Source organism: Hesperophylax consimilis, chromosome 17 (assembly GCF_061612785.1).
Source record: "Hesperophylax consimilis isolate HC1 chromosome 17, BYU_Hcon_1.0, whole genome shotgun sequence".
Taxonomy (NCBI): Eukaryota; Metazoa; Arthropoda; class Insecta; order Trichoptera; family Limnephilidae; genus Hesperophylax; species Hesperophylax consimilis.
This window is the reverse complement of record NC_142852.1, coordinates 8,983,038-8,996,628: the sequence shown is the minus strand read 5'-3', so window position 1 is coordinate 8,996,628 and position 13,591 is coordinate 8,983,038. Positions and strand designations below refer to the sequence as shown.

At 35.6% G+C, this 13,591-nt stretch overlaps 2 protein-coding genes across 7 annotated transcripts in view; both read left to right on the top strand.

Moving 5' to 3' along the window:
• The window catches only part of LOC149415936 (trypsin-1-like), a 33,066-nt gene extending 31,161 nt beyond the window's left edge, over positions 1-1,905 (top strand). For all 6 annotated transcript variants that reach the window (XM_089641511.1, XM_089641515.1, XM_089641516.1 and 3 more), the window contains exon 10: positions 625-1,905. In XM_089641511.1, coding sequence (XP_089497637.1) covers positions 625-795 — 171 coding nt within the window. In that variant the 3' untranslated portion in view covers positions 796-1,905. The remainder of the gene's footprint in view (positions 1-624) is intronic.
• Positions 1,906-2,864: 959 nt separating this feature from the next.
• Positions 2,865-4,932, top strand: LOC149415935 (uncharacterized). The gene is made up of 2 exons (XM_089641820.1): positions 2,865-3,038; positions 3,590-4,932. The coding sequence occupies exons 1-2, from the start codon at positions 2,985-2,987 to the stop codon at positions 4,883-4,885; spliced, it is 1,350 nt and encodes a 449-aa protein (XP_089497946.1). The 5' UTR covers positions 2,865-2,984; the 3' UTR covers positions 4,886-4,932.
• The last annotated feature ends 8,659 nt before the right edge of the window (positions 4,933-13,591 follow it).

Sequence of the window (13,591 nt, the reverse complement as noted above, 5' to 3'; positions counted from 1 at the left end):
GAGACAAAATACCAAGAGCTCTGAAAGATCTACGATACCAAGATACACTCAAGGAACTAAGATTACCAACCTTACAAGAAAGAAGAGAAAGGGGTGACTTGATCGAGACTTTTATCTGGACATTACAGTTGCCCTAGCATCCAACAAATCTTCACATTACCAAATCCTAGAAAACACTTCCTTGCAAATAGAGTAGTGGATGCTTGGAACAAACTCCCACAACATGTCATCGATGCAACAAATATAAATCAATTCAAAGCTCTATTGGATTCACATTTGGAGAGAAGAAAGGACTTAGTTCAAACTTAAAACAACTCAATTGCTGGCAAACTTGTTGTGAAATCAGATATGAGCGCATCAGCAGAATGCTGCCTGCTCATTACATAATAATAATAATAATAAGTTTCTGAGCTTTAGATATTGGATCAATGGCGGCAGCGTTTGCTCCTCCCCATGCTATGATACCATACTCTAATAAAGATTGACAAATAATGATTCTGACTGATCTTTTAAAGTAACTTGACAACAAAATATCAATAGACCCCAGGGGTTAGCTGCAGAAACAAAAAGATCCCCATTATTTTAAGAGCTTGCTGTGTAACTTGAATTCTGTTTCTATTCCAGGGAGATAGTGGCGGCCCTCTCGTAGTGAGTTCCACGACGAACCGGTGCGTCTTCAATCTCCTCGCCGTGACCAGCTTCGGCTTTGGTTGTGGATCCGCCCTTCCCGCTGTCTACACCAGAATCTCCAGCTTCATACCCTGGATTGAGAGTGAGGTGTGGCCTAATCAGTAGCGGAACACAAACTGTACTTAAGTCTGAAGCGCGATCAATCCGTGGCACTTACGTTATGGATCTACGCATTAAACTACTTCATTACATTACGACTTAAGTCTAAAACAGGATCTGTACATTGCGCTTAAGTTTAATGGACGATCATGTGTGGTACTTGTCTAAATCATCTATCTAGTCTATGTTTGACACTTATGTCTATAGTAGGATCTATGTTTGACACTTTGATTTAAAGCAGTATCTTTGTTAGTCACTTTAGGATTTCAGGATATATGTTTGGTACTTAAGTCTAAAACTGAATATACGCATTCACTTAAGTCTAAAACAGGATTTACGCATTACACTCAAGTCTATCTGTAGCAGGATTTACGTATGTATTAGAAGTCTAAAGTACAATCTTTGACACTTAAGTCTAAGCAGGATCTATTTTTGTCGCTTAAGTTTAAAGTAGGATCTATGTTTTACACTTAAGTTTAAAGTAGGATCTATGTTTTGACACTTAAGTGTATGTTTTACACTTAAGTTTAAAGTAGGATCTATGTTTTGACACTTAAGTGTATGTTTTACACTTAAGTTTAAAGTAAGATCTATGTTTTGACACTTTGGTCTAAAGTAGGATCTATGTTTTACACTTAAGTTTAAAGTAGGATCTATGTTTTGACACTTAAGTGTATTTTTTACACTTAAGTTTAAAATAAGATCTATGTTTTGACACTTAAGTGTATGTTTTACACTTAAGTTTGAAGTAAGATCTATGTTTTGACATTTTGGTCTAAAGCAGGATCTATGTTTTACACATAAGTTTAAAGTAGGATCTATGTTTTACACTCAAGTATATAGTAGAATTTATGTTTATAATGTGTATTAGAAGTCTAAAGTAGGATCAATCCATGGCGCTTAAGTCCAAAGCAGGATCTACGCTTACGCTTAAGTCCTAAATAGGATATACCCATTAAACTTAAGTCTATTCTAGGATCTGTGCATATTTAGTACTGCAATCCACCAAGTCCAAATTAGCTATGGACAGAGAACCAATACTCAATATATTGTAGTTATATTATTTAGGTTTAAGTTGACATTATGATTTTAAATATAAAAAAATATATAATTTTACTGTAATATTTTATTTTTCAATTACCTGGCGAAATTCGCAACAAATTTGGGTCTGTTTTTTCTCTCACAAGAGCGCCCCCGTCAACAGTGCAAAGAAAGTGGAACTATACCGCCATTCAGTTGGGCAGTGTTGTGAGGCAGGTTAAGGTAGCGGCTGCAGGAAAGGATTTATTAATGCAGATCTTGAAGAGGCCCGGATCGTATGAAGGATGTAACGCATGTGTCGATAGCTTGTTCCACATACGAGGCACGTCTATAGTCTAACAAAAAATTGTCCAAAGAAGCGAAGCTAGCAGTCCACAATAAGGTGCTGGTACCTACCCTGATGTACGGAAGTGAGTCATGGAACTGGCAGAGAAAGGATGAAAGTAGACTTAATGCTGTAAAAAATAAGATCCTTGAGGCGTATGTGTGGTAAAACCATGGATGATCGTGCGAGAAATGTGGATATCCTCAAAGATTGCACGGCTGATGTAAGCGTAATGATTAATATCAAGAAAGGGACGCCAAGATGGTTTGGGCATGTAGAGCGAATGAGCGAAGAAAGAATGTAAATGTGAATGGTACCAGAAGTCGGGGAAGCCCGACGAAGACATGGCAGGTCAAGTGAATCAGATACTTGAGTCGGGTCATGTCAAGAGTCAGAATAATAGAAGACGATGTATGAATGTGAATGAGGCAAGAAGTGTGTGCCAAGATCGAGTCGTTTGGCGGTCCATTCTCTCTGCCTACCCCTGCGGCGAAACGGCGTGATGGTTAGTTAGTTAGTTAGATAAAAATTAATAATAATGTTCAAAATAACAATTTAACAAACATTGCAAAAATTAAAAACCACAGCAAAGCAAAGAAACTGGACGAAGTATTTGCAAATGTCAATATTAATTTAGATTCCAATGCAAATAATGGCACGGGAACAATACTAAACGTTATTGACGTTGAAACAAGTGGCCATTCAACAAATATAACACAACAGCTATTGTTGGAAGAACGCCAAATAAAGGACAGTTGGAAGAAAAAGAAAAACTTCAGAAAATAATTATGTTTTGAGACGACAGCAGTAATTCTACGGACTCTGCAAAATGATCTTTTCAAATATTGTGGTGACCTTTTTGGTTGCTGCTCTGACCCATCAAGTAAGTATATTGTTTAATTAATTTTACGTTGTCCATTACAAAAACGTTTTCACTGTGTTTTCCTATTAACCCTTTCCAGTTTCGTGAAATCATAATACATTATTATTTTTTACTGGTTCAATTCCCGTTGGCGGCATTTGTTTTTACTCATCTGTGTTTTCTTTCTGTAGCTACATACGACGAAGTTCTAACATCAAGCTTCCATTAATTTCAAAAGGATCTAACATCGGCGCATTGTAATTCGTCGCTTTGCTTGAAGGGATTCTGACTCCGCCTTACTATGTTCTGAGATGTCAAAGTTTGCACAGACCATTTCTCATATGATGTTAAGTATACGTCCTATTTAAAATTTTTACTTTAAAATTTAATCTCCAACAAGATTTAAACTCAAAATCAGAAATGGGTAAATGGATAGTGAGAAATCGTCTTTACAAACTTTGACACCTCATATCTCAGAACAATGTAAAGTGACCTTAGAATCCTATCCAACTACTTTCATATATAGTCATGTCTCTTTAATACACCCAAACTTACATGTATTTGTTTTTCAGGGCGCCATCGCTTATCCTCAAGGAATCATACCAATCAGTGCAGAACCGGCAATAGAACCGGCTCCAGTCGTTACTGACTCGAAGCCAGTTTTTGCATCCGAGTCAGATCCTGTCACTACAGACCCGAAGCCAGTTTTTGCTTCCGAGTCAGATCCTGTCATTACCAAATCGAAGCCAGTTCTTGCAACCGATCCAGATCCTGGTACTACTGAACCGGTGCCAGTTCTTGCAACCGATCCAGACCCTGCCACTAGTGAACCGGTGCCAATTATTGCAACCGATCCAGATCCTGTAACTACTGACCCGAAGCCAGTTCTTGCAACCGATCCAGATCCTGGTACTACTGAACCGGTGCCAGTTCTTGCAACAGATCCAGATCCTGAAACTACTGAACGGGACCGATTTCTTGAAACCGATCGAGGCCAATTTCCTGATTCTCCACCAACTGTCACCGACCCTCCTCCAAAAAGAGTTAATCAAACTCTAGGAGCTGAACCTGTAGAAGCCAATTTAGATGTTGACGCTCAAAAAGATCCAGTCGCTGTCCCAAAAGACAACGGTGCAAATGATAATGCCAAATCAAAGACCTCGGTCAAAACAAAGAAGAATGGTGCATCCATCACTGAAACAGTAACAACATCTGGCGATGAAGACACTAAAGTAGAGAGTAAAACTATTACTAGAGTCACAAAGAAAGGAAATGTGATTTCCAAGACAACAAGCAAGGTCTTGGAAATGGGCAGTGACCCAAAGAGCAAACTTGATGATGTCGAAGTTAAGACTATGAGCAAAAGCATTGTAAAGACAAACAAAACAGGAGATCTTGTGACAAAGGCGGACAGCAAAGTCATCAGCAAGAGTGGTAAAAAAGCTGATCAACAAGTCCAAGCTGTTGCAACTGCCGCAAGCACTAGCGCAGCTGGAAACGCTGAAGCAAAAGCCAAAAGCACAGCATCGACTTTGACTAAGAAGAGTGGAGCCACTGTCGCAAAAGCCATCACCAAAACTGAGACTGTTGTAAAACCAGGATCTTCAGCAGCAGCCACTGCGACAAGTACAGCAACATCTGGAAGTGGTGGCTCGGCTCCAGCTGGAAGTTCTGGAACTGCTGCAAGTAACGCTGCCACAAGCGGAGGTGGTGTTGCAAGCGCCGACTCTAAATCTGGAAAAACCAAAAACAAAAAGGGGGCAGTACTTAGTAAATCCACAAGCACAAGTACCAGCAAGGGTAATGGAGGAACAGCAAGCAGCGCAGCCAATTCTGGTGTTGCTGATGCCAAGAAAATACATACCTAAATATTTTTTAATATTCTTTGAAATATCAGATTGCTTTTTTCTTTCTCTTTGTTGAGTTTTAATCATGTCTTTCAATTTTAATTCATTATCTGAGATGAGTCAACAAACCAAATTCATAAAGCCCAGTTGTTTTGCAGAAATTCAAATGTAACTTTGTCAACAAATGGCTTTTCAACGACAATCTGTTTTACATTTGAAAGGTCCAGGTTAAACACTGATACTGGTTGTGTTTCAACTTTCCTCCAAAATTATATTATGCTGATAAGATTAACAGCATGATAGTTGCCCTCCAGAGGCGGATTTGCAGTCTTGGCCGCCCTAGGCCCCAGACCATGTAGCCGCCCCTTCCTCAGTACCCATCATATTGACCAGGAGTATCCAAACTTTTCAGTAAGTTCCTAGGGTCAAAACCGTTTTAATTTTACTGCCATTATCATTCATGGTTCATGGGGTGAGATTTGTCCAGGTCTTGGCGGCGGATACATCTGCCCACCTGCTGCGTGGCGGGCCGGATCGAGAGAGACTGGGTGAGGGAGGCCTTTTGACCTTTTCAGCCGGACTATCTTGACCCATCGCCTTGCACCGCAGTTGGAGGGATGTATTCATACGTATGTCACTCCTGGACACACTAATCCCCAGATTCCTACCCACCCCTCATACATTTTCCTTTTCAGAACTTCCTATCCTTCCCTTCCTTAAAAAGACCCTCCACACAGCATCACCTAAGATGACATAGGTCGTGAGGGAAAATATTTTCCTCAAAGCCTCCTGTGTGGAATTAATGTAAAAAAATACGCTTGCTAAATTCGCTAGTTCAATTACTGTATAATTGTCGATTGTCGCAGGCCGGATTGATGACATTGGCGGGCCGTTGTTTGGAGACCCCTGATATAGACTATAGACTACATAATGAATTTACTTTATTGAGAACTTTTATCGAAATCGATTCAGAAATTTAGTTAACTATAATAGCTGCTAGTTTGTAATACTTTCTAAGGTTTCAAGGATTTGAATAAAACATTTAAAACAGTTTTAGGTTTAATTTATTTAACTAGTTTCAGGTTTATTCTCATACAATAATATATAAGTGTTTCACAGTTACAATTAGGGTTGCCAGATACGGGCTGGATAAAAAGTTATTATTAAGTCTCCAAACAAATAAAAGAAATCAGCACCTCTTTTAAATAAAAATCAACGGTACATATTGGAATATAATAACTAAACTTAATTTTTTTTATTGTTTTTGTGTTTAATTGGTAGAACTCAATTTAATTTTTTTTAAATTTAATTAAAATCAAATTTAATAATATAATTATTAAGTTCTGCAAGTATTTTTTGGTTTTTGTTATTGTTACAGCTGTTTCGGCTTTCAAGGCCATTTTCAAACTGTGGTTAAGCCACGTTTTGACAACTTATTAATATAATTCTATTTTACCCCCTCCCAAGTTAAAATGATTTATTACCGGTTAAACCAATTTATTGATAAAAATAATTGTGACAATAGATTTCATTTTATGTGGGGGTATTTTGAAGTCTGTTTTCCCCACATTAATGTTATCTTAATTGTTTAATAATGATGTAGCAGTTATTAATTTATTTAAATGTGTTATATTGTTTAGGTTTTGTGAACATACTTAGAAGCGGGGAATAAATAGTTTTCCTTACTTTATTAATTAATGTTATATTAGGGTCATTGGTTCTTTTATTGATTTCTAATTGTTCAAGTAAATTTAATCTAAGGCCCTTTCTTTCGATGTGCAAGGGTTTAAGTTCGTTGTTGTCAAGCGGGACGTGATTATTTACTAAGAGATGTTCTGCGAATTTTGAAAATGTGCTCTTATTATTATAACATCTTATATGTTCTTTGAATCTAGTTGAAAAAACCCTTCCCGTCTGTCCGATATAAGTAGCGTTGCAATCGGCGTGGTCACATTTTAATTCATTAGCCACTATTATTAAGTTTAGGATTTCTACTTTTAGAGTTTTTAAGGTTTGTTCCTATGTTATTATTGGTTTTGAAAGCTTATTGAAACATATAAACAAGGTTACAATTTTTTAACAATATAAACACCAATATTTCAATCACTCTCCTAATAAAGCAGCTGCTATATTTAGGCCGCATTTTTTTTTATTTCTTTTGCTATTTTTATGGATATTGGACCGATAAATTCGAGACATGCAAATTTTTCTATATTTTTATTATTTGCCGGATATGTTAAATTAATTTTATTTTTATATTTCTTATTTTTTATAATTTTTTCGATGTTATTTATGTTATATCCATTACTAACCGCGATCGTTTGTATCGTTGCCTTTTCTTTCTCATACGCTTTATTGTCCAAGGGAATGTTAATGAGTCTATGTACCATGGAATGGTAAGCTGATAATTTGTGAGACCAAGGATGAGTTGAATTTGCATTTATTGTAGTGTCTGTAAAAGTTGGTTTTCTAAATATTTCAAAAGTATGTTTATTATTATCCTTTCCAATTGTTAGATCTAAAAAAATTATTTTACCTTTGATCTCATGTGATCTCTCTCTTTAATCTCATGAAAATGGCCTTGAAAGTCGAAACAGCTGTAAAAATAACAAAAACCAAAAAATACTTGCAGAACTTAATAATTATATTATTAAATTTTTAAAAAACTAAACTTAAAATACAAATTAAAACGTTGGTAAAAAAATGTACGTAAAGCATTATCTAACATTAAAAAAAACTGAACTCAAAACAAAAATCTGGCAGTTACAATTCTCGTCTGCACTTAAGTGCAGCAAAATCATTAATTAGATCTTCGCAATCCAATTTCCTTAAAAATCTGCTTCTATGTTAAGCAAAGCAAGATTGTTCAGCCTTTGCTCCGCCATTGTTGTGCGTAAATAATTTTTTACACGTCGTAAATAAGAAAATGATCGTTCTCCAGAACAGTTACTGGCGGGAGTACACACACACATTCGAAGAGCAATATCCACGTTTGGATAAATGGTTTGAAGATCTTCAGTTCGTAACCATTTTAACAAACTGACAGCATTGTTTCGATCCTTATTTTTCACACTGCAGTGAGCACGAAAATGGAGACATTCTTCTGAAAAATGGGCTTCTAAATCACTAGAATAAATCATTTGCAATGATTTTGCCTTTTCTTCGACTTCAGACGGGCTTAGTTTTGTCAATTGAGTAATAAAATTAAATTATAGCTCTGTGTGTGAACACGCTATTATGCATAACAATACCTAACGCGGTTCAGTCACTAGGGCAACTGAATCACGGTAGGGATTGGAAATACGCGAGCGGGCTAGCGACGGAGCATGATAGGTGTGGCGAGGGCGGCTGCGGGGCGTGGGGGCGCGCTGTGTGCTGTGTGTGAACACGCTCTTGCATATCGCTATTTCGTACGTACAATATTTAGGTACTTAGGAAGTAATTTCTTGTTTTCATCTGTGACTTTTTTGTCACGATTGGCCGCCCCTAATATCTGGCCGCCCTAGGCCCGGGCCTACATAGGCCTAAGGGCAAATCCGCCTCTGTTGCCCTCTGCTTATCACAATTTGTTCATAAGCTCAAACGGACATAGAATTGGGATGACTTTATCACACACGCATTTCTGCGAAGCAACTGAATCTAAAATGATATATTACATATACAGGGTGTATCGGCACGTACCCGACAAACTTTAACCAGCTATTCCTTAGCACATTTGGAGTAAAAAATGCTATGGACACTTTGCTGTCCGGTAAATTTTTTTTTTAATAAAAAATTTACTATTCATATTTTCACCACATGTTTTATCGTTTATTATTTATTTTATTATTTATCATTTTTTTTACCGTTTTATCCTTTGTCAAAGTTTGAAAACCCACCTGGCAATATTTTATTCGAGTTTCGTTGAATAATATACGTACGTACCTACATTAGCGCGCTTTTACGATCACAACGAAATGGCATGGCACCATTCGTCTCATTTTTAGCTATTATTATTTAGTGTGTATGAAAGAGCGAACATGCTTTTTGACACACTTGCTAATAACAGCTGTTGAACACGAGAAACAATGCCAATGACAGTGACGGAGTGTGGATTTTTTTATCATTTTTTGTTTTTAATTGAAAAAAAATGTTACCGGACAGCAAAGTGCCCATAACATTTTTTACTCCAAATGTGCTAAGGAAAAGCTGGTTAAAGTTTGTCGGGTACGTGCCGATACACCCTGTATAATTCACAAAAGAACGAAAAACAGATCATATACTGGATAAATATCAAAAGATACACAATTTTTCCAAATCATATTCACCACAAACCAAACAAAACAATTTTAATATACTAGAAATGATTATCAATTATCATCTACGTTTTTTTATTTTGTTTTATTCTGTTTTCTTCTTAACTGCTTCATTATTTTTTTACTTTACCAGCAGACATGTACCTGGCGTTTGCTGGGGGTTATCCTTAGGAGATAGTCATATACGATACAGGACTTTTCTATAGGTCTTTTTAAGATATACAATTTCGTTGTACATTATTTTGATGTATCTCATAAGGTTTAGCCAGCGTTGGCAATATAAGCCTCCGAAAATACTTTTTAGGACTTGATTACAAAACATTGACTTTTCTCTACTTTCTATAAATGTAATATGCATGTTTTGTATATATAAACCTTCCGGAAGAAATTCTCCAAATTATAGTAAAAACTCCATCAAAATCCGTTGCATTTAAGAAGCACTAAACGCACAAACAGAATCACGCGAATAGAGACTTTATTTTATACTATTTAGAAATTATCGTCCTTTTTAGGGGACTTTTCATTTGAATGGTAAAAAATATTTATTAATACACAACATATTTACTTAACTGCATCATTAACAATCTTTTGTATTTGTAAAGTGATAAATTAAAGATTTCCACTGACTCGGTATAATTATTTTCTGGGCAGTGAGAGCATATGGTAGTTAGTACTTGAATTTCTGCAATGAATTACATCCCGACTTCCAGTATTACGTAGTTGAATCCAAAAGATTATCAATGCAATCAATTCTTGACTATAAAATGGAGCAATTAAAATTTTATATAGATATATGTACTAAGTCAGTATATCTGTATAAAAATATATATTTTTGATGAACGAAGTATGCATGAAGAATGAGTTAATGATGAATGTAAGTAAGTCTAAAGTAATGGTGGTTGAAAAAGAGAGTACGAAAGCAGTGTGCAATATAGTTGTTGCTGAGGAATACTTGTCGCAGGTGGATGAGTTTGTGTATTTAGGAAGTATGTTCTAGAGAGATGGGAAGGCTGACAGAGATATTGAAACAAGGGGAAATGCAGGGAACTCCATTCATGGAGGACTGAACGCAGTTGGCGCTAACTAAACATTGTCCAAAGAAGCGAAGCTAGCAGTCCACAATGGAGTGCTGGTAACTACCCTGATGTATGGAAGTGAGGCATGGAACTGGCAAAGAAAGGATGAAAATAGATTGAATGCTGTTGAAATGAGATCCCTGAGGCGTATGTGTGGTAAAACCATGTATGATCTTGTGAGGAATGTGGAGATCCGCAAAGAGTGCAAGGCTGATGTAAGCATAATGAGTAAGATCAAGAAAGGGACGCTTAGATGGTTTGGGCATGTAGAGCGAACGAGCGAAGAAAGGAGTGTAAGAAGAATATACGATGCAAATGTGAATGGTAGCAGAAGTCAGGGACGCCCGAGGAAGACATGGCACGATCAAGTGAATCAGATACTCGAGTCGGGCCATATCAAGAGTCAGAACAATAGAAGAGTATGTATTAGACGATGTATGAATGTGAATGCTCTCTGCCTACCCCTGCAGTGAAACGGCATGATGGTTAGTAAGTTCTTTTTTAGTTTTACTAAGTCAGTAAAAATCCGTCTGTCCGATAATTTAAACATATTCATTTGATTGCTGGAATACCCATTTCAAAACTTAGGACGGGTTGTTACGGAGAACTTGAACAATTCTTCAAATTTCAAAGTTAATTTTCAAGTTCTGTGAAAGATATTTTAAAGTTCTGTTTTTATTTCAGTTCTGTCAAGTAACTAGCCTATAATTATATAATAACAGAATTTGAATAGGACTTTCACAGAACCCGTAAATCAACGTTGAAATTTGATGAATTGTTCAAATTCTCCGAAACAACCCGTCCTTAGAAAACTTTAGAATTTATTTAGTATTTTTTCAATAGCTTGTACAAAAATATTGTAATGTACCCACATGGAACCCTCCAGACAGGAGAATTGTTCTCGAGTAGACTTTTAACAAAGTAGACTTTTAACAAAGTAGACTTTTAACAAAGACTTTTAACAATATCACAGTTTAATACACTTAATATTGTTGAAATTTCTAGTCAACCTAGACTACACTTCAGCATACTTTGTCTTCACTGTCATAGATTGGCGTCTAAGTTACCGTTACCAGAAATGAAGCTGTTCACTGTTCAAATTGATTCCATCTATGTACCTCCATATCTTTTAATACCCTTGTGCTTGTACCTATCATTTGTAACTACAATTTGTCCCTACGCCAAACAAAATATAGAATTTGGCTAACTACAATATATAGTATACATTGTGTCTATTCATTTTTAACTTATTAGAATGACACGCCAATAAAAAAAGAACAACTAAAAAACGAATCACGCTTATATATTCAGGGTGTATCGGCACATACCCGACAAACTTTAACCAGCTTTTCCTTAGCACATTTGGAGTAAAAAATGTTATAGGCACTTTGCTGTACGGTTACATTTTTTTTCAATTATAAACAAAAAATGATAAAAAAATCCACACTCCGTCACTGTCATTGGCATTGTTTCTCGTGTTCAACAGCTGTTATAAGCAAGTGTGTCAAAAAGCGTGTTCGCTCTTTCATACACACTAAATAATAATAGCTAAAAATGAGACGAATGGTGCCATGCCATTTCGTTGTGATCGTAAAAGCGCGCTAGTGGAGGTACGTACGTACATTATTCAACGAAACTCGAATAAAATATTGCCAGGTGGGTTTTAAAACTTTGACAAAGGATAAAACAGTGGTGACATGTGGTGAAAATATGAATAGTAAATTTTTTATTAAAAAAAAATGTTACCGGACAGCAAAGTGCCCATAACATTTTTTACTCCAAATGTTCTAAGGAATAGCTGGTTAAAGTTTGTCGGGTACGTGCCGATACACCCTGTATATATAATACACGATAATACCCAATTGTAATATTTAGTGAACAACTGCTGACCCTGTACCAATCGCAAGTCACTTGCATTAGTAGTCACCTATGATCTGGTGCCCCAAAATAATTTGTAAATCCTGACTTAATGCTGTGCAGAAATGGGTGGCCCTTTGGAAGACTTCATTTTAGATTACAGACGTCATGTGGAAATGCCATACTTGTTCTACTGGTAAGGAATTAGCATCATAGTCGGAAAACAAAACAATATATTATTTCTTATCCAAAAGTATCATAAAATCGTTGACAGCCATGTTTTACTAAAGCCAAATTGCGATACTTGCCCAGCTATTCCAAGTAGAATTAATTTTGAAGGCAACAATAAATTCACTACTACTATCTATTATAATATTTTGCTAGATTATACATATGAAAAAGACACTTTTTTATACATATTAATATTCTGTTCAAATGAAATATTTATTTATTTAATATCAACGGTATAAATATACCATAAACAATGATAACATGTCACAGGTCACAGTTAAAATATTTTAAAAAAAGAATTACAAATATATGTGGCATTTGATTGTGAAATGACATTAGAGAGTAAGAAAGTAAGTAAACAAGAGATACAAGTACATAAGTTTCTGTAGTGCAAATAAGGTAGAATTAGATTAAATTAATATTGATTGAAAAGATTTGATAGCATAGCCCTCTTGTACCTACCTTGCGTGCAGTTAAATAGATCTGCCACATCTGCGTATCTATTACTAACTTCATGCAACCTAGGTACAAGCGAGTGTTTGGAATACTCAGTCCTGATATTGTTGCATTTAAACAAAATTTTAGAACGAGTAGCTCTCGTGGGTATATGAAATTCAATGAGGTTAATTAAATCAGGACTGTCTATACTACCATTTACAATTTTGAAGATAAACATTAAGTCGGATATTATTCTTCGATCTGAGAGTTTTAATAAATTTAGATTTTTCATCAAGTAATTATAATTTATATTTTCAATGGGAATACCGAGTTTAAAATTAATGTGTCTTAGGAATTTATGTTGAATTTTTTCGATTGAATCTGAATGTAATTTGTAGTGGGGGGACCAGATCGAGGAGTTATATTCGACTTGACTGCGAACCAGGGATGTATACAAAATTTTTAATGTTGAAATATTCTTGAAACCTCTGGAATTTCGAAGAATGAAGCCTAGCATTTTCATTCCTTTATTATTAATATTATTTATATGCGATATGAAGTTTAATTTAGAGTCGAAAGTTATCCCCAGGTCATTAATTTCTTCGACAGAGGTAAGGATTGAGTTATTGAGTTTATATGAATGAATAATTGGTTGATTTATTCTCTGTTATTATAACATTCTAAGTCTTAATAGAATTTACTTTGTATTAATAACTATTCATTATCATAAACAGTTCATAGTTCGATTTATGTCAGGTCTTATACAAACCTAGTATTCATTCAACTATTACTACACTTGTAGATATTTCTTTTAATTATGTATTGTTTTA